Genomic DNA, 23590 nt, shown 5'->3' on the forward strand with positions numbered 1-23590 from the left:
CTTAGGAAAAAAAAAAAAAAAAAAGACACTTTGAAGAGATGTAAAATTTGTATCAGCCAGATGATACTCATGTCTGTGCTACCACACTGAAGCCAGTATGGTCATAACAGCTTTTGTAGATTCTTTCCTAAAATAAATAAATACATACATACATAAATAAATACATAAATCAATTTTAAAAAAGGAAAAAATTAAAGACATTGTGTTATTTCAAAGGTATTGACAGTTTCTAAGTGAGAAAGTAAAGAAATGTATGCCCTGGAAACCTTAGCTCTTAAAATTCTGAAGGTCCATGAAATTTCATGCTTATGTTGTGAGACCTCTACAGAACATCACCCAAATCAGTGGCTGAAAACCAAAGGTAGATAAAGAAAGGCTGGATAATAATTGCATTTTTAAAAGGATATATACCCTTTTTTCTTCCCCCTCATCTGCCTATCTGACATTTGTTAAATATGTTTTCACAGGGACACATATAGCTTTGGTGGTAGACTCAGCTGCATCCTGCTTTTGCTCTGGTAGAACTGGCTAAACCTAGCTGTGTCTGGCATAGGGCCACCTCTTATACCTTTAACTAGAGTTGGACTAGATGACCTCTATGATTCTACAACTTTCTCAGAGGCCACCCCTGCAGCCTCTCCCCGCTCCTTGCTCCCAATACACTGGGAAACAGTTTTACAAAGAACTGATTAGGAAAACAATACTGTTTCTGTTATCACCTGATTTTTAATTTAACTCATTTCATTTCAGTGTTCGTGCTCTATTGTAGATAAGTAGAATGTTCTTTTGAAATATATTTTCTTTAGGAATATGAAAGTATCTATAAATTTTGTTATGTTTTAAGAGATTTTTTCTATGTAGACTACATCTTTTCCTCTTTCCCCTACTATATACCAGGCAGAGGTGTTACTGTTTCTGCCATTTACTTTCTTGAAGATGTCCAGATGTGCAGCATACTGGACCAGGCAGCGCAGATGGGGGCCTTCTCCCATATTTGGTGCCTTGTCTTTACATAGCAATACGTTATCATGTTGTGGTTTACCTTCAAGAGGTGATTACAAGGGTTCTGTTCTGCTTGGAGTTGCTGCACTCTCCAGACTATGCACTGACTTCTATCAGCTACTTGCAGCAGACTAGAGATGTCAAAAGCACTTTTTGCCTAAGAAATGTACTAATCATGGAAATGAGCCTAGGCTCAGTGGATACGTTTGTGCTGCACACACTTCACTGGAATATAAAGATACCAAATTACCTAACAGGCAAGAATGAGTCTAGCTGTGAGTGTACAGAAATCTAAGTTTAGCTTCCCAACACACCACATTATTTCAAGCTGTCTTTCTGAGCCTGACAGTGTGCAGACTGCATGACGAATATGAGCCCCCACTGCCTGCAAAGGGCTGGACTTGACTAGTGGCTAATAAGGACTCCTGTATTTTAACTTATAAGAGGGTTTTAGTAGAATAAAAAAATAACAAAAATCACTCAGTTCACTCAGCTAGTAGCAGGCCTTTGCTAGCATACTCTGGCTGGGTGTCAATTACTTTTACAGACTGATGAGATGATAGCAGAGTTTTGGGTGTTGTGGCCAAAACCCTTTCATCGTTAGCTGCCTACAAAGAAAGAAAAACTTGAATTACTAACTATGGTTTCTCGAAAGGCAGGAGAGATCCAGCTTGAATGGTCCTTCTCATCTCTGCATGCTAAGTTGACTGTTTTTTATTCATTCATTCATCAGTATATTTTATTCATAGTTTCTAAGATAGCTTCTGAAATAATAACATTTGTATAAAAAACACGGTTCAGAATTGAGAAAATAACAAAGAGAAGCTGTTGTTTCTGTTGACTTCAAATTACGACTATTATTCAGTTGTTTCTTTGGGCCTGTTTAAAGCTACAATCAGGATGGCTGTTCAGCAGAGGTGTCTTAACAGTTTATCTAGCAGTTAGATTTGCTAAGATGGACATGACCTTGAGTACAGTCACAGCCAAATCGTTGAGCAGGTGTCTGGTACAAACCCAGAGTCTGCTACTGGGGTGCGCAGTAAGCCAACCTTTTGTCCTCTACACTGAATGCAAACCACCACTGGAAAAAATTAGAAGTCTGTTAAATGAGTAAGACTGATTGTAACTGATCTAATATATGTGTTTCTAGGCTTCCAGGACACAGATGACTTTCCATGGGCAGCCAAATTAAAGAAAGATGGAAATTCTCTCATCAGGAAATCTCTGAGCATAGCATAGCAGCTGAAATAAATCATGGGAGAAGCTATTCTTATATATGCTTGCATGTTCTCTCTAAACTTTATGGAGCTCTCTAAGAGAGGTAATATCAGGCATAAATCCCATTTACATTTCAATGAGGAAGTGTCCCTGTCATCTTCCACGCTGCATTATCCCACCCAGTATGCAGCAGGAAAAATTAAACCATATGCTGTAAGTTGATAAAACCATCCATGTTACTCATCTCCAGTTGTGAATGTAAGCAGTTGTGAATGTGAAAAACATTGGAATTACGAACTACTAGGGGCTCATCCTCAAAAACTTTCAATCCCCATGTTTGTGGGTGGTGAACAGTCTAAATCAGATCTACAGGAATGGATATTTCAGTAAGGTGCCTTTTTTATCTGGGAACAATCAGATCTACTGGCAAGTAAGAAAGAAGAAAAAAATCCCTTTCTGACCTCAACAAATTTGTTTCAACTGCCGAAGGTGTTTGACTATAAGTGAGGACAGTTAATATAAGACTATGGGAAAGTAATAGGATTATCCTGGCAACACACTTACGGAGAATCTGTAACAAGAACACAGACAGATGCAGTCCTGCATAAGATCACTGTCCTGAACATTTCACAGAGCAGCATGGTGAAGGCTGTGTTAATATACCAAGTCATTTTTTGAAGCTGGAGCAGTGATATACTGTTTCCTACAGGATTCTGGCCTGAAAGGGGGCTGAGCGTTAAGAGATTCTTGGCTGCAGTGAAGCACCTGGAAGCTCGGATGTATTTATTGTCACTTTTTCAACCAAGTAAGAAGCTCATAAAAATAGGTTTTCTTAAAATGTTTCCTAGTTCCAGATCCTAGGCAAAGTTATCGCTCCCACATGTCCTGCTCTGCTTCTTATTCCTGCTTTTAGCACGAATTTACTCCTGGAAACAGTGAGATGAGTGCAAGTTTAAAAGGGAGGATGCAGCAGAGAGAGAACAGCCTTGGCAGGAGTTGTGTTTCTGAAATCATGTCTGCCAAGGAGCATTTTATCTTATAAATTCATTAATTTGTAGGGGTTTCAGCTGACCTGAGGTGTCCTGAACTTATTGTATAGCAGTTTCATGGACCAATGTGATTAGAACAGAAAAGTAGTTTGTGGATCTGAGTACGCTTTCATGTACATTCAAATAAGTATGAATCAGGGAGAAGATAAAATTGGCGTGAGAACGAGACAAAGATTTTTTCAGTTACATTCAATTCTAAAGATTATATTGCGGGAGCAGAAGAAAAGTACAAACCAGTAGAACAAATATGCTGCTTAGATATTGAATTGCTTTCCTCAAAGTTAAATAAATTATACATGTTTGGAAGAATCAAAATGGAAAAACAGAGGTGCCGGCAGGATACGATTAAGTGGTGACTGTCAAGCAGAAGTGTGATATGGAAAGCCCCTATCTGTTGTGCGTGATTCCATTTGGATTACTCATGAGCAAAACATCTCAGTCAGATTACTCACAACTGCTGTTGAAAAGAACTTCATTAGCACTCCTGTAGCTATTTGAGTTCGCTTCCCTGAAGTAATTCTACATTTGTAAACATGTCCATCTTCGCATACATTCTCTTTTCCCTTTGTTTTCTTTCATTTATTTTAGTGGCTTTTTTTATGTTTTTCTATAATGAGCTGCAGCATTTTGCGGTTTATTATGTCTTATATTTACAGTGCCGATACATGTATGCCACATTCTCACATGAAAAGCATCTCTCATATCTACAGAAATGACTAATTTCCAGGGAAATATGTTAATGCTATTCAGTCAAGGCAATTCTGCTCTATATTTTCAAGTAGAAAGTGCATTATCTCAGGGACATCTGAAACTCACTTGTAATTACAAAGTTGTTGATCCTTTATACAGTTAACGTAATTAAGTAATGCTAAATCCTTAACAGAACAAAAAATATTGTCTTTTTCACTCAAAACATGCATAGTTTTAACAGAAAGTTGTCCCAGTACAATGTATTTCTGACTGTTCTCACTATTGAGACTACTTTAAAGGGGCTCGGCTAAGGTGGCTTGTGGTAGGTAGGAAAACTCCCAATAAGTTGGAGTCTCTAAAGAGACCAGATCACATGCTGCAAAACACACTGAGGATTCACTCTTAGAAAGGAAGGAATAGGAACATATATTTGTGTTTCCCAAGACTTGTTTAGGAACTTGTGCTTTCCTGGACTTCAGTAGTCTGTAATGGTTCAGTATCTAGTTTTTGGAGTATATACTCCTTGGGAATGGTTAGTTAATTTCTAAGATCAAGACTCTAAACACAAAACTCTGAAATATATGGCTATGAAATATGCCAGAAAGTTGCAGTAGTGCCTGAAGTAGGTGCAGAAGCTGAAGCTGGCAGGAAAACCAGTGTTTGTTCTCTGTTTACTGGGGCTCCACAAATCTGTCACCTCATTTTGGAATGGAAACTAAGCATTCCCATGTCAAAGTTAAACTACCTCTTTTGCTACAGTTTTGTTTTTTTTTTTGTCTTCCCTTAGGACTTTAGGACATCCTGTCCTTTTCTTTCCTAGTGCCATTTAAAGTTTTGTTTTGGTAATAATAGAAATATATTTTAATTCTCTTTTGAAATATGGATAAATAATTTTCTATGACCACGTGCTCAGAAATGCATTCATATGTTCTAATTAATCAATTAGCCATTCAGTTCCATATTAATTCACTTCATTGATAACTATTCCCAGCGATTTATTTATGTTGTAGCATTTAGTTAGTAGCAAACCGCCATTTATTGTCACTTACATTATTTTTAGTAATTGTTCACCAATAAAGAAAAATGGATGGTGTCCATGAAGCATTTAGCCTTATCTGAAGTCTGTATCCCTAACACTGTTGCCAATAGTGCGAGATTAGAGACACAGTGCCTTAACAGGTAGCTCTTCCTTTCCGTGCATTCCCTTGATGCCTTTTTCCTCCCTGTAAGCTGTCATTCCTGATTTTATTCTGTAAAAGCACAAGAATGTTTCCCTCTTAATGACTATTTAAATAAGTGACTAACCTTGCTATTGTGCTTGGTTCTTTCTGTCACAGAAAATGACTATGAATTAATTAGCATTAGAGCACTGGAAATTCCTATGAATTTTATCTGGAACATTCTGTGCGCGTTAATGAATGATTTTACACCTCCTAATGCAAATCTGATGATATCTCTGCAAACAGCTGGGGGAGTGTGTGAGGTCATTAAAGTTAGATTTGCAATGGAAATATATGGGTTTTTCTCTTGTGTTATTCTTCCCTGTGCTGATAATGCTATTTTTGAGCACTTGCTCAGATTGGCTCATTTGTATTAAAAGATTCTCTTATCCTTTGTCCTATTTTCTACTTTTTCCTTTTTTTTAATTTTTTTTTTAATTTCATAAGAGAAATGATCTATGTTTTTTTCAGGAACAGATAAAACATTCCTGCAGGAACACGAGAAGCTACATTTTGAGTTGTTAAGTGTCATCTCCAGAGATTACGGTCACTGAAAGGCAGCCCGGCGTGAAGAGCAAATATGCATGTCAGAAATGAAAATACCAATTTATACCATGTCTCCTTCCTGTCTTACTGGCTGATCATTTATTCTGTGCATGAAGAAGTAATGTTAGTGTTCTGACACCCAGGCATTTAAGTATGAGATGTATAAGAAGAATTATGATGTTTTATTCAAAAATTTTCCCCGGAATCCTAAGTCTGCTTTATATTTCTGCTTCTTGTTTATTTTATATTCTTTTTTTAAAAAAGGCTTTTTAAATTCATGGGTTCGTCAGAGCTCACAACGTAATTTGCTCCTTGCCCGTGATGTAGGAGAAACATTGGCAAAAACAATCCATTCTGAAAGCGATGAAGCCCTGCATACTACTCAAGAGAAAAATCTTAGTGTGTTAAGCTTAAATAGAATGAGATATTATTTCCATAACCTACATTTTTCTGTTTTAATATAAACTTTTTTCTTTTTTTTCCTAAAAAGAAATGGCGACGTGTGCTTTGGCTTAGATTTACCACTCTGTGTTTAGAAAATATACTTAGAATTTGTATTTAAGTAATCTATTCTTGATGGTTTGGTGCTAAAGAAAGCTGTTGTATGTTATTTGTGCATCCACATCTGAAGTTTGTTGAAAAGATTAAACAGCTTTTAACAGCAGACAAAGGAAATGTTTTCCTCCTTTCAGCTTCATTTTCTTCAATAACTTGCTCAAAGTTAATCAACTCTTTAGATATTGAACAAGCTGAAATGTTATTATCTTCCTGTGGTCTACAACTCTATTCATTACCTGCATGTAAAATTTGCTCAGTTGATCAGTTTTATGTATGAAATGTTTGATACATTTTTCCTGTGGAAGGTTTCTGCCTTTCTGTTGAATTCCCATTTCCATCCAAAGCAGCTTGATGCAAGTCATAAGTAAATAAAAATTAATCATCTAACAAAGAAAAATTATAATGTATTTCTAGCAGAATGCTCTGTAAGTGTTAAAATATTCAAATAAATATTTTAAACAATAGCACTGATTAAATGGGAATGTAAGCTATCTGTCTGATAGAGAATGGAAGTAATAGATGAATTTAAAAATGTGATTCAATTGCAAAGCAACTTTTTTAAGTTTACCATCCAAGAGCGGTCAAACTCACTTTAAATAAAATGAATAATACGCACTCAAAATAAGTATGGAAAGGTTTTTGTGAAAACAGTTTTTACTGTTTTTACATTTTCGAGTGAATGAGAATTATTTTCACAGAAATAATCTCATGAGAAATGATTTTGTATTGCACTCTTTAATGAAAAATATTTGATATGTACTTCAGAAATGCTATTATTAAGGGCTTCTACATAGGTAATTCCGTGGTATATGGGACATGTATGAGGCTCCATGAAAATGTATTCATAACTTTATCTATACTCAGAATTTTAATTCCCTAGAAAATTCCAGCATTTCTAAAATTAAACCTCTAATTGCAATAAAATGAAGTTTTGATATTTTTCAACTATTATTCTTTTAAAGTATGGTGGGATTATCAAAATGGGTGCCATTTTTTTCCCCCAGCAAGAGTAAGGCAAGAGTTAAATTTTGATAGGACAGGAGTTTAATTTCGTTCAAAAATGGGGACGTATTCTTACATTTCTATTGATTTAGTAAACTGCACGTGAGAATGTAATTTGAAAGCATTTGTAATTAGTAATTAGTTAGAAAGGCTTGTTTGCTTTATACTGAACTTTTTTAATAACTTATCAAAATCAGAAAAATCATATTCTTTAATAGAATAACCAGAGCAGATCCTGCTAAATCACAGACGGCAGAGACACGTATTACTGAATTCCTTTAAGCTGCGAAAGACTGAACTGGTTTCAAACATAAAACTGCCAAATGAGTGCCTCAGAGTGTAGTTTATTAGCCACTCTTGTTTGTGTGTATCTAACATACAGTGCGCTTGTACTGGCAGCAAAATTTCAACTATAGAGGTTGGTTTCTCCTTACTGACTGAGCTAAAGGTGAAGAAAGAGATCTTACTATCCAAATGGAGGAGTGCATTTAAAGCAGCAAGGATCTCACCGGTTTCAACGAAGCGCTGATATCCCAACTATGCCCTAACTGCATCTCCTGTTTTCTCCTAGGTCTTACTGCAGCAGCATCTCTCGTATCTCTAGCTTGGGCTCTGGCTTCCTACCAGAAGGCCCTCCGTGACTCCCGTGATGACAAGAAACCCATCAGTTATATGGCTGTTATAATCCAGTTTTGCTGGCATTTCTTCACCATTGCAGCAAGGGTCATTACTTTTGCTCTCTTTGCCTCGGTTTTCCAGCTGTACTTTGGGATCTTCATTGTGCTCCACTGGTGCATCATGACCTTCTGGATCGTCCACTGCGAGACAGAGTTTTGCATCACCAAATGGGAGGAGATAGTTTTTGACATGGTTGTTGGAATAATCTATATCTTCAGCTGGTTTAACGTCAAGGAAGGAAGGACACGCTGTAGGCTTTTCATTTACTATTTTGTGATCCTTTTGGAAAACACCGCCTTGAGTGTTCTCTGGTATCTATACAAGGCCCCACCAATCTCCGATGCATTTGCCATACCAGCACTGTGTGTGGTGTTCAGCAGCTTTCTGACAGGCATTGTTTTTATGCTGATGTACTATGCCTTCTTTCATCCCAACGGACCAAGGTTTGGGCAGTCGCCAAGCTGTGCTTGTGAGGAACCTGCAGCTGCCTTTACCCTACCCACAGAAGTGGCAACAAACACTCTCCGGTCCATCTCCAACAACCGGAGTGTGACGAGTGAGCGGGATCAAAAATTCGCAGAGCGGGATGGCTGTGTGCCTGTGTTCCAGGTGAGGCCCACTGCTCCATCCACACCTTCATCCCGCCCACCCCGGATTGAGGAGTCGGTCATTAAGATCGATCTGTTCAGGAACAGGTACCCAGCCTGGGAGAGACACGTGTTGGACAGGAGCCTGAGGAAGGCGATCCTAGCGTTTGAATGTTCCCCTGCTCCTCCACGGCTACAGTATAAAGATGATGCCCTCATCCAGGAGCGCTTGGAATACGAAACCACATTATAGACAAAGCGAAAACGCAGCTTGGAGAAGCTCTGCCATTACAGTCCAAGTTAAGGATTGATGGGAGGGCTGTAGGAATAACAAACTGTGTACTACCATTAGAGCAGCAAGCTGTAGTGTTCTTAGTCTGGCGACCATCATGATTATCATTTGATCCACTGTGTGCAGTCCATCTGCAGGACACTGATACAGCAACATCACCTGAAAGCCTCAAAAAATAAACAAAAAACCTACAACCAACTCACACATACTGATCAGTTACTGGGAAAACTCACCCATGACTCCTTGCTGCTATGAAACTCGGACTGCGCGGTACTCACAAGCAAACCAACAGGGGGGCTCTGACCAGAGCTTTCAACTTTAGCCAGTAGTGCATTTTATTTTAGAAATGAATAATTGATATTTGCATAATCAATGGCGAGAGCAAGCAAAGAAAAATCCTCTCAAAAATAATAAAACTGTAGCACACAATGTTGCCATTATTAAAACTGGTTTCTGGGGGAAAATAGGAGCATAGTAGTCTTTGACGCCCCATAAATAGATCATTCAGGTTAGACTAGGTGTTCAAAATAGTTCTTAATTAAAAAGATGCATCATCGTGTTAGCAAGATTATAAATGGAAAATAACTCTGATTATATAGCTCACAAACATTGACACCGCCAGAACTGTTTGTTTTCTGGGAATTTCAAAGTCTTTTCAATTGCAATTTAAGTCCTTTATGTTGCTTTCAACAGAAATCCTATGCAGCTCACTTCTGGTTTTCAGGAGAAATAAGGAGCTCCAGCACGTAGTGATGTAAATTAAATGATAATCATGATTCAGTGTTCAATTTGCAAAAAATATATAAATATGTATGTAAAAGAACAAGGAAGTATAGTTTTCATATTCTAAAGTTTTTTGGAGGACCCCATTCAGATGTTTCAGAAGGAACTACAAGGAGATGAACGCACTGAAACTTCTCTCTGTTTCAGAACTGGGAATGCATGATTCAGTGTGAATGTATGCAGGGGTGACAAGAGACTGTGACATGCCATACCCTTCTAGTGCCAAACATTGTGTAACTGCAAGATTGATGTTGCCCAAGGGACAGATCACGAGTGGCATGAGCCCTACGAGACCAAGAAGCAGGAAAGACCAACCCAGTTCTCAACGTGTCGAGACAGCTCTGATTTTTCCCACCCAAGGTGAAAGTGATGTCTTTTAAAGACTTTCAGCCACCTCTGAGTAAGTATATTCAGTGAAGTGTGATATAACCAAGCTGTGTGGAAGACCCTCTTCTGCCTGTTCAAGACTTCTTCCAGATATATCTAAAAATTACGCTGTAATACAGAGTGCTTTTGCTACAAGCTTTTGGGTTTGAAATACCTCCCTAAATCTAGTCAACGGTATCCTTCTTTATGTTAAAAGTATCCCCTGATGGTGCTTTCAGATGCATTAAAGGTGCAAGTCAAAATTTGATAGTATTTTTTTTAAAGCCGGTGCAGAGTGAAAAACTCATGAATTATTTCAATATTTTTGTAAAGTAAAAATATGGTATAAAAAGGTTACTTTTTATAAACCTCAAATCTTTTAATACATTTCATTCTCTTTATAGCTTAGATTTTAAGAATTGGTCCATGAATTTTATCAGCTAGATTCTGCAGGTTGATACAAACCTGGTTTTCACACATTATGGGTTTGTTTTTGCAGTGTAATGCGATATGAAAGCCTACATGGGTACTTTTAGAATACACCATAAACTGCGGATCCTGCTTCAAGTATAAGTGGTTTGTAAAGAGACCAAGCGATTCCATAAGAAACAATTTGCTAAAACTATTTCCATCCGTTCTAGGAGAGTGAAGCGGAACTGAAGAGTTACTTTTTTAAATGGCATTGTCAGGATGGAAAAGACCTGATGACTGGTATTTTAATCTTCATGTCAGGTATATTCAGTGCAGTCACTGCTGTATATGCTGCTGGGTAAATTTCAGTCTTTCCTGTTATTAATATTTGTACTACGAAATGGCAGAGGTTACACATCTTTGTTTGTTTGTATGTGTTCAATTAGCCATTTTTAAAGTTGACTTTTTTTATTAGAGAAATGTTCAGTATCTGTTGATCTTTGCTGGGGCAAGTTCCTCGAAACAAAATATCTATCTGTGGAAGTGCAGGAACCTGCAATCCAGAAGGAATTTTGCACAGATCAGAAAACACCCATGCTTGAAGGGTTTCTTAGGTATTTTCAAATTAAGCAGTGGCCAGCTGCCTCGATAATTGTTTTTAAATAAAAAAGTTCTTTGATAGTCCAAACCCAAAGCTTTGTACAGAGTGATTACCCTTCTCTCCATGCAGCCATAGATGTCTATGAAGAGATGATCTCTCATGTTATGTCAAAAATACATCACTGTAAAAACTGCTAAAAGAGATTTGGGGACAAAGCCCTTTGTCTGGATGAATTCAATAAGAGCCTTCGCTCCAGAATCCAACATTTGATATCAAAAGGAAATTTGCCTTTACAAACAAGTGTAAGCTTTGTAATCCAAGATGTGAGGGTTTCTTTCTGAAACCATTCTGTATGTTTGGTGCTTCTTCGGTAACTCAGAAACAGTGTGAGCGGGGCACAGCGGGCAGTGCTCTCCAACCGCATGGGCTCTCCTGGAGAGAAGGACAACATCCCAGGTATCAGCAGCCCTGGCCCTCTTTTGATGGCCTTCTCATGCCACATTGCTATTCCTGGGAGCTGGGAGCCCTTTGGTAAGGGCTGACAGCACTGAAGAAACAGTGCAGATTGCAAAGGGTTATGGTCTGAACCAGTGCTTGCATTGCAAGGTTTCTGGAGAAGGCGAGCAGTGGGTGTGTTTGATTTTCTCTCTGGTTTTGGAAGAAAGGATACGGAGATGTTATTTTTTCCATTGTTAGTATCTACCAGTTAATTTGCTTACCCTCTCATCATTTTTAGTATGTTTTTAGTAGAGCTTGTAAATTCATTTCAAGCAAACTATTGCAGGTTCTGAGTGCACAGTGCCATACTTGACATTACATACACACAGAGGCAGTACGCGTACTCCACTGCCTTCTGAATTCGGGCTGGGTGTTTCAGGAATAAGGAGAAGTCATTTTATTCTGAGTCAAAATTTGCTCTCCGCAACCTTGCTCTGCTATGTTTGTAACGTCAGTGATATTTGCGCTGAGAACAGAACGGCCATTGAAACCTTAACGCTCAGATGACTACATGGACTGTTTCGTTAGTCTGCTGTGCTGTGAACAGTCACCATAAAAGCTGTTAGAATTTTTTATACAACATGTCAAAATTAAATATATTCCGCATTTCAATCCCATGATGGCCTTACGGACAGTTAATAATCAATATGCACTATTCTTTTTAATGCAAACTGTTTTAAGGTCTATCAATAAAGTTCAATGAAGACAGCAATAGCAAAAAAATCTTCTGTTTTTAAAATAATGAAAAAAATCAGGTCTTTTAAATTCTATTGCAGAATAACAGGAAAATTAAAATGTTCATAATTACATTCTGGTGAAGAAAGTAATCACATCTCTGTTAGAAGGAAGTGTAATGTGAGCATTGTCCTAACAAACCAAACAAATTTGCCAGCAAATTTCAAGGTAACTTTTATCTTGGTCCTACAATTTGAGAGCTATGGATTTGTGTGCTACAGAAAAGGCAATTTAAGCAGTATTCACTGCTAAATGAAAAGAATGCATACCCATGCTCATTCAAAAAAAAAGTAAGAAAATGTAAGATAAACTGTTTGTTTTATTTGAAAAGAAGTGTTATTTATTCTATAGTAAGATAGTCTTATAATAATATTTGAAAAAACGTGCAATACTTTTTTTTAATGCAGTTTTAATAATGAAAAAAACATTTCCACTTCTCTTTGTGTCAGCTAAAATATGCTTCTTGTGTTAGAGTAGTGTTTCTGTGCTTGGGTTATTTGGGCTTGGTGGCATATAAATGCTATTTTCATTGGCAAATTAACAAATTTTGTATTAATTAATTTATGTAGCATTGAGATTAGGGAAAATAGTCCTTCCAAACATAAATGCTAGACTTTAGCGGTCTGATTTTGTAAACTTTTAAGCAGAGGAAGAAAATCTAAAAATTTTTGGAGTTGCAGTTTTTAATACATGGTGAACAACTAATCAACCCATTTTTTAAAAGATATATGGTAATCTCATCAATATACCACGATCTCCCCAAAAGAGCAATTCATGAGTGGTATTAAAAGCATGACTGGTGCTATTTTTGGAAAGGGACTCCCAGTCTACCTAAAAGCCAACATATTCATTTACTTTAGATTGGCCTGCAAGTATTCACAACTAGCCTGTTGTATAACCCTTCATCCAGTAATTAGAAATATTTCTGAATTGAACATCCGATTCCATAAAAGCCTTAAAAATGGCACTGTTCTCAGTTTTAGTTAACTCTGCCAGTGATCCAGCTCCCAAAGCCACCGTCCTTTCTCTGCTCAGCCCATAACATCACACAGCCCAGAGCAGCTGAGATGCTGTGGTTTACTCTGCACCCCTGCACTGCCTGCATAATGCCAAGGAAAAGCCCTCAGCAGAGTACTGGGGTCCTATTGCTGCCTCTCTTGCTCCTGTGCATGGTGGGAAGTGGAGTGAATCACATTTGTGCATCCAGCTATAAAGGCTTTTTTAGGTTGAGTTCATACGAGGGTGCGTAGTGAAAATAATCACAACACATGTCCCCAAATTTACAAGCTCAACACTAATTACTAGTTCTGCAGCATAACAATGCCGAATGTGGGAAGAATTGTCTAAATAAACAATAAGCCATTTAATTTTGCTAATTGTAGCAATTAGGCTAGCTCTCCTGAAGCCCATGCTCTCAGCAGAAAGCCAAATGGAGTAGTGGCACACAGTCATTTGTATGGCAGGGATATTACGCTGTGAAGCTCTCCCTTGACTGTTTCTAGAGTTAGGTCTCTTCATTACTGCATTGAATCCATTCCTCTTCATTCTGATAAAACAGATAAAGTGCAAAATGATTACAGATTGTTTAAATCTGTGAATTAAAAAAAAATGCAGTAGATTACTGCAATTCAATGATAGTGATTTTTTGAAACACATTTATCCATCCTTTTCACTTTGCTGCAGATTACTGAGTGATCTGTATCCAAGAAGATTTCTCACATCTCATATGAGTAGATGATTTCATTACAGGAAAGATGGAGATGACCTCACAAAGCCCTGCTTGCACCAGGTTAGAGAAATGTGTCACTGGTTCACGGATCACTTTCAAAACTCTTTTAGCATGTGAGCTGTCCACTGAGGTTGTTTGTAAGGTTGCTTTACCACAGTGACCTCACTGCAGGTGTTTGGTAGGATTTCTTCACAAAACCCTTGAGTGAATAATTTCAGGTACTCTGAGCTTAGTGCTACATTGCGTGAATCAAATCATTTTTTTCTTCCTTAGTTAAAGCATTGATTAACATATCTATTTTGACTGAGCTGCTATTTTGGGATCATTTTAAGAATACTTAGAAATATGTCCATAAAACCCCACTTGTTTCCAGTGATCCCTATACAAACCAACTGCTGACCAGTACCTTCACTAAAAGGAGCCTTTCTTAAACAGCTTGGCTCCAGCACTTATATTCTGTTCTGAACACTTTGCATCTAATTCTTATGCAGAGAGTCATATATACTCATTAGTAAGCCACGTCCCTACTCTGAATCCTGGAACAGAAAGGGCCGATAAGCCAGATGCAGGGAAAAAAATCTCTTCAGCACATTTAGGGGGTTATTTGCATGAGTTAGACATGGAAGAGAGAAGCTTGCATATGATTACAGCAGAGCTATATGCTGTATGAATTGGTAGACATTTCCAATTAATTGTGAGATGTGGCCAACTAATATTAAGATCAAATCTAAAACTCTACATGCAAAGCACTGTAAAAAAAAAAGACAACAAAACACTTTAAAACCAACTCAAAACTCTCATTTCCATCCAGGAATAGCTGGGAGAAGCTTAAAAATTGAATTGGATTTTTCAATGTAACAAGATGCTACATTCATAGAAACATAGATATGACTGCTATGGATATAAACATTCTTCTATCTGTAGATTGCACTCTCATATTTCATGAATCTTTGGAAGCAGTTGCTTCTAGACCTCACTTCTGTGTATGCTGTAGTACTAGACATGCCAGCAGCTTTTCTACAAGTGGAATCAGTAGTTGTATAGGCGAGGCCACATACTGTTCACCCCTAAGCAATTTCCCAACTGTAGAGAAGCTGCTTGTTGAACGTGCAGAAGAGCTTGCAGAGGTAGTGCGGTGCCAAGGCAAGATGCAGCCGGAGTTATGTTCCACAAGCCCACTGGGGCAGGGGCTGGATGTGGTGCACCAATCCCTGCTCACCCTAGGTGCCAAAGAGCCTGCCCAGAGGAGAACCACGTGGAGTACACCGAAGGGTCAACGAGGTACACCAAGGAGCTCTGGCTAATGTTGTGATCTTCCAAGCTGTACAAACCGGGAGCTCCTGCATTTTTTATATGAAAGGTTCAGGCACCTAACACTTTGTTTCTGGCCTTGGTCAGGAGCACCTCAGTCTTCATAGCGCATAGCAGCGCAACTCCTGTCTACACTTGCCAAGATCCCCCAAGCTGGTATTCCTCTGTCAATCCTATCTGAAGGGCAGGGTCCTCTGGGTGCTATCAGACAGAGCCTTGCACAGAAATACCCATGACTGATTCTTCTGCATGAGACTTCTGGCAAGCAGAGACCGCAGGGAGAGCCTGGCTCAGTTCTCTCTTCAGCTAACAGTGATCCATATCTTTAGCTACTACCTCTCAGGGGAAGGCTATAGGGCTGCACACTACTGAGGAGGAGGACATGCTTGCTCTCTCGTTTTGAGATTTTTGTCCCTTGTTGTGAAAGACTACAAGATTATGCTGTAAAGTGTAGACATATTTTTGATGCACTGCGTCCCCTTAGTGAGGAGGACTCTAAGGTTGCCACATGTATCCAGTGCTATTGCACGTGTCCAACCAGAGTAATGTCTACTGTAAAAATCTGGGGCAGATGCAAAACCAACCAGACCAAAAGCTGTATGAACATGTTTAGCACTGTGACAAAGCCTGAATCTCTGCACGCTGCCTTCAGTTTGGTCTGTTAGTGCAGTGTGCTACGCTGGCCACGTCTGCTTGATTTGCTGTGAGAGCTCAGTCAGCGAGCTCAGGTGCACCAGAGCTGCACCACACAGCCATACCCACAGCTTTCTGAGCCCACAGTGCACTCCTTGTGTATACGCTTAGTCCTGAGATTCTATTAGGATTTAATCTTATAGTTCATTTAAATTCTGTAACTAAAGAAAAAGCATCAGGAATGTCATCATCGTTAAGGGTAATCAAGTGATAACTGCAAAAGGAAAACCACGATTGAAAAATACATTCTAGTCATTATTGGAGACAGCTTTGAGATGCATTGTGTCAGTAACTTAATGAAAAGTTGTGGAGGAAGAATGTTTAGTGCTACATTTCATTAATCATAGTTAGTTGAGGAAAAAAATCATTTAGGCAGACAGCAAAGTGATTAGTTCGCCCTTTGCCTCATTTAGTGTTGGCTATATTTGTTTCACCGAATATCAGTGTTATTAATGTCAATAGGTTATATTGGAAATAACCTCTAATACAGCAACTGGTTTACCTGACATTTGAGTGAAAAGCACAAAAGAAGTGTTTGTTGGCCAGCACGTGTGTCAGAAAAAAGGTTTTGATAATTCATGGATTATGTCCTGATGATAAATTTCAAATGCATGTATCTGTAGATGAAACTACCTCTGCCAATTTAGAAGTACCGTGAATATACAGGAGCTATTTCTGAAATTTTAATTACTATTGCTTTTCTGAGTATGCATTCTGCTTTATTATCCGTGTATCCCAGATTGTTTCTTTGCCAGCGCTTGATACGAACTAATTTTAAATTTTATAAAGCTGAGGAAAAGATTATGAGCCGGTTAACTGAAGGCTTTTGTTTTCAGTTATGTGATACACTTTTTCTTAAGCTTTAAAAAGCTGTAAAGTCCCAGTTCTGTAAACCCCTTGCTAAAAACAAGAACAGTTCAACAACCTTTATGAAAGCCTTGGCTGTGCTGATGTTCAGGTGTAAGACAGAGTTCCTGACCCAGCCATCGTACAGCATTCAGCTCTGCGTTTGGGAAATGTCATAACTTTCCCACAGGATCTGCTTTATAAGAGAGATTAAAACTAACCACCGTGGCTGGCTCAAACAAGCTCAAAAGTGGCCCCCAGCCCCTCCAAATGTCACTTCCACATCCCTGTTTTGGGACACAGGAGCCCATGCTGTGGTGTGTCCCAGTGTGAGCACTGCAGGGGAAGGAAAAGTGGGGTGCTCCATGAGACGGCATGTCAGTTCGGACAGGGTTAAGTTCTTCAGGCAGCACTGTATGGACAACAAATCTTCTGTTATCAGCAGAAAGGGAAAGCGCTGCTATATGTTGTGTGCCAGCACACTGTCGTGTTTCTGTAGCTGCTATTGATTCCTTCTTTCTTTATTCCATTGGAACAACCTGGAGCTTGTCAAGCTTTGCTCAGGTTGATTTGCAGCTAATTAATTCAATAGGCATTTTTAATCTTGCAAATTTGCGACTTGTAATACAGTAATCAGGCTCCCGCGAGCGAACATTAATCAGTGAGAGAGGGAAGAAAAGCACTGCCAGCTGCATGCAGTGTGGTGCCTGGACTGCAAAGGTACATTCACAAGGAATGCAACATTAGTAAATTCATCCCAGCTAAACCCTCATCATTCGTCTTTTGAGTCGTTCATCCACTGGATTTGTTTGGCAGAGCCAGAGGTTGTATTTGTGGGGGGGGAAAGGGAGGGAGTGCTGAGCTGAAGAAGGTTTAGGTGCTGCCAGTGGTTCCTCACCACCCACAGAGTCAACCCAGTTTCATTTCTGAGATGGCCATGCTGATGGTGGAGCATTTTCCTGGAGAACCAGCTGTGTCCCAAAACACGTAAACACATTTAGCAACACTAGAAGCCAAGTGAATGAATGGAAAAAACTATATTCCTTTATTGCTTTTAGTTTACAGGTAGATTTTAGCTTCTTTGATGTGAAACAGAAGGGAAAAAAATGGAATGTTTCCCCAGAATGTACATGTCCATGTCAACAACTGATCAGTGTGTACCTTTTATTATGGAAGTGCACCCACTGGTACGCTCAGCAGGGAGGCCAGAGATCAAAAACTCTTAAAAACTAGGAAGTAAAGGATTCCTCTGGACAGGATCAGAAGGGTTTGTGAAACACTTGGAAATCTGCCCTAGTTGTTTCAGTGAATAAGGGGAGGAGCAGTCTTATCAGAAAAGAAAAAAACACATTTGCACAACCTTAACACCAATACAGTATTGTGTTGCAGTTACTCTCTTTGCAACTAAAGATGTTAGCTGAGAACATTCCAGACCTGTTATGAGCTCACTGGAACATACAGGGAGACAGATTAATCCACTTCACAGATATACCTGCATTGCTATTGGCAATTGTTTATTAGCAATAATATACAGAGGTGTCTCAAACTAGAGCACATGAGGCAAGGATTTGGTGTGGCTGTTGTGTCAATGATTGTTAAATCTAGGAATTGTAGATCTTCGTAATAGCTTGTAGGAAAAAAATGACTTTTTAATGCATATTTTTCTTTACAGAGGATAAATGTCAGATGGCTTGTACAAAAACATATCACTTAAGTTAGACTCATAAAGTGGGCTTTTCTTTATATGGAATAGGAGAGGCTCAGTGTAGTTCAAGTGCTTTGTGCGCTTTTTCACTTGGTTTCTCATGCAGTACATGTGAGAATAAACAAGTAGTGGATTCACAAGTTCATCTTTCCTTAGTGCAGGTAGTCCTGGCATCATCTTGCTCATCTACACATCATGAGCTGAAAATAAAGATGGAGATAATAGATGATGTGGGAAAAGCCTTCTTACAACTAGAGAAAGTTGTGAATACATGGAGCAGATGAGCCCTCATGGTATTTCTTCATGCTCAGGTATTCTTCACTCAGCTTCTCGTGCACATCACCACTGAAGGACTTTTAAGCATATTATAAGTTGTCAATTTTTGCTTCTTTATAAGTGGGAACAGTAGCACCCTGGGTTGCAAAGGAAATCACTGTGCAGGTGTCCATAACCTTCATGCGTGATCTGTAAGTGTAGCACATCGTAACAGTTGTGTTTTCTTCAAACATTCACTCAAACAAGTTTGCAGGATGTATTAGACATTGTTATGATTTTTTTTCCTTGCTTCCATTTCCTTCCTATGTTGAGGAGTGACAGTGCTGAGAGAAGATGCCCATGCCCATAATAACCTGAAGTGAGTATCATAGAATCATAAAATCACAGAATGGCTTGGGTTGGAAGAGACCTTAAAGATCATCCCAACCTCCATGTATGGCATGGGCAGGGATGCCACCCAACAGCTTACGCTGCCCAGGGCTTCACGCAACCTGGCCTTGGACATCTCCAGAGATGGGGCATCCACATATATCCTTTGTTTTGGAGACGCTGGCAGAAGAGCCACTAACCTGGGACCCTCTGGATCAGCAGGCAGATCCCCTCGCAAGTTCAATTCTTCAAATGAACTGCAGTTCCTTTAAATCAGTTACCATTTATTCTCAAAGGCAGAAAATCTCTTCTGCATAATTTGTTCTATACATTGGGACAGATATTCTGCTGTCTATTCTTTGAGTTATGTGTTATTCTAGTAAGTGAGCATCACTGCATTTTCTTTCAAGTGCCCTTCCATGTATAAGGCTGTCTCACCAGTGCAAGCTGTCTCTGCTCTTGTTCCCACACTCGCTTACCTGCATCTTTACACAAATGCCAACTTAACAATCATTATTTGTCACGTTGCAGGTCCATGCCAAACCCAGTATGACTTTTGGATTTGATCCAGGGCATTAGCAAATAGGATTATCTTCTCACTGCAAGCACTGGATGCAGAACCCACTGAGATGCAATAAACACAGTTCCTTATCATGCTGATTTGACAGTAATTTTGCAGGGTACAGCTGGGCTTTAAAACTTTGTTCAGTTCTCTGCAGTCTTTACTTACTAAAAAAAAAAATTCAACAAAGCAAAAAGCCGCACACACAAATCCAAACTTTCATTGTTCTTCCTTGTTGCACACTGTTCTCATGAAATTTGCTGTCTGAGGAGCATGCCAGTTAATTCGCATTGGAACAGCCCTTCCAATGTACATTTTCCAAATGGATTCCTACAAAAACTATTAATAATAAACCCTGTAGTAATTAAAATGAACATATTCTCCGGTCATTATAGCAAAATGTACACTCAGATAAGGCTAGGTAACTTGTGCATGCTTCTGTCTTTCATCTCTTATGATGCACAGCTCAAAGTTCTTTTTCAGGTTGACTGGTGAATTTGATTGTTTGGAGAAAATATGTGCACAAGTGTTTCTAGACATTAGTAAAACCGGTGAGCTTTCAAAGCAATTTCATGTGAGACCGATGATCCTAAAAGATTCAGACTTACTGTGCTTGCAAAACCTTCTTGCATGGTCTACAAAGAAAAAAAGACACTGTCTAAGGACTGATTGAGAAATTTTGCCCGGTGAACACAGTGATAAGTAATACTTACACCAGCACTCTGAAAAGGAGCAATTATTGTACTGGGATTTGCCTTGACTATAGGCAGCTTATAATCTTAAAGGGCTTGCCTGAAGGACCTCCATAGCAATGGATGACTTTCTTTTGACTTTACCAGAGTCCAGTAAGCTGTGAGAGTAGGCAAGTGTCATTTTGCTATTAAATTTCACAATGCCTCTCCAGATGAAATTTATTTTTATGGAATCTCTTTAGTCACTATTTTACAGCACACTTGAACTTTACTATCAGTGAACTGCCAGTCCTTGCGCATCCAATACTGATTAGGCAAAAGAAAATCTCTGGGGAAGGAACATCAGTCTTTGTATTGAAAAAATAGTCCTCTGGAAATTATATAAAGCACTTCTAGGTCTTCCATTTCTGTGAGTCACTGAATGAGTCAAAGACACCTTCCTGGGTTCCAGAATAAATTTAAATATCTGTTTAAATGTTCAGAAAACTGAGATATTAATAATATTTTAATATTTTCCATGAAAAAAAATCCTTCAAGCTACATATTTCAACTTCAAGAAGAATGCATATCTTTATATAAATTCTAAGTCATTGGGTTTTGGTGTAGCAAGGGAAAAAATGGCAATTTGAGGAGGTGAAATTTTCACTTAAGCTCAGCAAGAGTCTCCTGGTGTCCCCATCAGCCTGCTGCTCCAGCCCTTGCTTGTCACTATTTAACTGCTTAAACCCTTGAAAAAGGATCTAGGGTTTGGATCTTGACCAAGCTCATCCCAGTCTTCAGTACTAGGGCACAGATCAGGGATGCAGGAACCTCAGAGACAACAGGCTAGGGTCACAAAGAGAAAGGTAGATCCTTTTATTCCAGATTCTCTACTGGCACAGCTGAATGGGTGATGAGGACAAGGGCTGCTTCTTCATGGGGCAGATGCTGAGTGCTGGGACATGGGGCTGGTGTTTGTATCCTCTCTTTGGAAAGGAAAGGCAGCAAATAAAATTTAGGAAGCAGTGATGTTAGACACACCACAGTGCCAAAGCACTGAACCATCAAGCTGGATTCCTAGCCCTTAGAGGTTGGTGCCAGGAATGGAAACAAGTTTATTAGCTGCTGCAATGCAGTCCTAAAAGATGCCGTCTGCAGCTTTCTGTATTTTGCAAATCGGTATGCAGAGGGAAAAACAAAGGATTGCCTTTACTGCTGTTTCGCAGGAAGTAAAACATTTTCACAGCTGTTTCAGAGGTGTGCCTTTTAGCATCTTTGGGTTTTATGAAGACCTGAAATATATTTCTCTCCCTTACAAAAACTTTTTTTTTTTTTTTTTCCATACATTACATACAAGTCATAAAGCTTTGGCTTCTTTGAGAAACTGAGATTCTCACAATTCCACTCTTTCCCATCTCCCCACCGCCTAAAAAAAAAAAAAAAAGAACAGAAAACTGACAAACATTTTGGGGAACACTGCAGTACCACACTGCTTCAAGAAATCCTGCACCTCAGTGTTCAAGTTTTCCACATAGTTCTGTGGTAAAAGCAGAAAAAAATTGCAGGCCTTAATGTGCAGGCTGTGCAAAGGTTACTGGCAATTAGCAGCAGCTCTGCTCTGCCACTGTAGTTTGTAGGTTCGGCATCAGCAATTCCTCGTTTTGGCCTGCTGCAACTGAAGCTGGGCAAAATGACACATCAATCTGAAAATCATAATCATAATATGGGAAGCTGAGGAATATAACATTAAGCAAAAATAAATAAGAGTTTCAGCATTTCTTTGTTTAACAGATCGCAAATATTAAAGAAGGCACTAATATATTGTCCTCTTTTACTAAGTTATGTGTAAACCACATGCACACATTTCAGAAGTACAAACTCTGTGTTTTCACTATCACAAAAAAAAAAAAAAAAAATACAATAGGTTTGCAACGGTCTCTAGTGTGACTTTTTAGAATTAGGTGCCAAGTGCAGAACTCATGACCCCAAATTGCATGTAGCAGTGATGTTGCAGGTATCAGCAGTGAGGTCTGACAGCAGGGTGCAGAACAGCCAGCACAACGCACATTCAGTAACAGGATGAATTAGGTGGTCACTGCTGAGGAGAGGAACATACATCCAACTTTGACATCTTCTAGAAGTACTTTATTCACAAAACTCCTTTCCAGACCCTGAAGTCTCCTCTTGTGCCTGCACGCACAGATTTTGCATTTAGGTAGGGATTCCAGGCAGGATTTAGAGGGAATGCCGGGCCTGCCCCTGTGCTAAGGCCAGAACTCCAGGCCCAAACCCCTCCTTATCCTGAGCAGATTGAAGCCATCGCTCCATTGGGGAGTCTCCTGTCTGTAGGCATGGGACACAGTCCCTCTCGCCAAATGAGGAAAGGCTGCCATGTCACCTGATCTGCAGCAGCGCTGGCTGAGGAAGGGGAGGTCCAGGAGATAGGGCTCTATGCTGCGAGGTCAAGAAGAAATAGGGCTCTGTGGTGCAAAGATCCAGACATGGGAACACCTCAGGCATGCCCCCAGCACATCAGGTCCCCATGAGACACAGGCATGGAACCCATGGGCCTGTGACTCTCAGGTGGCCTCAGCAGAGGACGGGTGCATAGAATTCCACTCAAGCTGAGGTGGCATGAACAGGCAGTTGTGCGTCTTCAGGCCATTGTGATGTATTTCTGCCTTTCAGGAGCTGCAGTCCCAGAGTTAGATCAGTTCTTAACACCTGATGAAAAGTAAATTACTTCCTAATGCTACAAAAAGCCTGTAAAAAAAAAAAAAAGTGCACATGCAGATAGATTCAAATACTTGAAATTCAAATTCCAATCGTGTATTCCGTGTTCATTCCTTTGTTATTATTACTAAAATCACTTTCTTCTTTTGTTCAGGAATCATGGAGTCTCTTGCTTAGCGTTAAGTTATTGCATGATATAGAATCAATTCCAAATGGGTGGTTTTTTACTGTGTATGTCCTGGATTTAGTTTTTCAGTTATTTTTCGTAAATACATTTTACATCTAACTACCTCAGCTGCCTTTTATTTTGTTTTGGCGCATAAAAAGTCATGCACTTTCTAAATGTGGGGATTGGGGGGAGGAGTTCTTTCCATTTTGAATAACCAGGTTTAAAGCCATGTTGATCAATTTATAAAGGAGAACAAGAAAACCTAATTATTGACAGCTGTAGAACATACA

General features: G+C 39.2%; 2 protein-coding genes across 3 annotated transcripts in view; one reads left to right on the forward strand and one right to left on the reverse strand.

Annotated features, from left to right (window-relative positions):
* Positions 1-22314, forward strand: part of XKR4 (XK related 4) — a 125825-nt gene extending 103511 nt beyond the window's left edge. The window contains exons 3-4 of one of the 2 annotated variants that reach the window (XR_004159257.1): positions 7857-10025; positions 10633-22314. Coding sequence is in view for 1 of the 2 variants with exons in the window: in XM_010708936.3 (XP_010707238.1) it covers positions 7857-8803 (947 nt within the window). In the remaining variant the exon portion in view is untranslated. Of the gene's footprint in view, positions 1-7856 lie in introns of both variants that reach the window. The other variant, XM_010708936.3, reaches the window with a different exon arrangement.
* A 716-nt stretch (positions 22315-23030) lies between these two features.
* The window catches only part of LOC100550231 (transmembrane protein 68), a 31761-nt gene continuing 31201 nt past the window's right edge, over positions 23031-23590 (reverse strand). The window contains exon 8 of the mRNA XM_019614034.2: positions 23031-23161. The gene's annotated coding sequence lies outside the window, so the exon portion shown is untranslated. The remainder of the gene's footprint in view (positions 23162-23590) is intronic.

Source organism: Meleagris gallopavo, chromosome 3 (assembly GCF_000146605.3).
Source record: "Meleagris gallopavo isolate NT-WF06-2002-E0010 breed Aviagen turkey brand Nicholas breeding stock chromosome 3, Turkey_5.1, whole genome shotgun sequence".
NCBI lineage: Eukaryota > Metazoa > Chordata > Aves > Galliformes > Phasianidae > Meleagris > Meleagris gallopavo.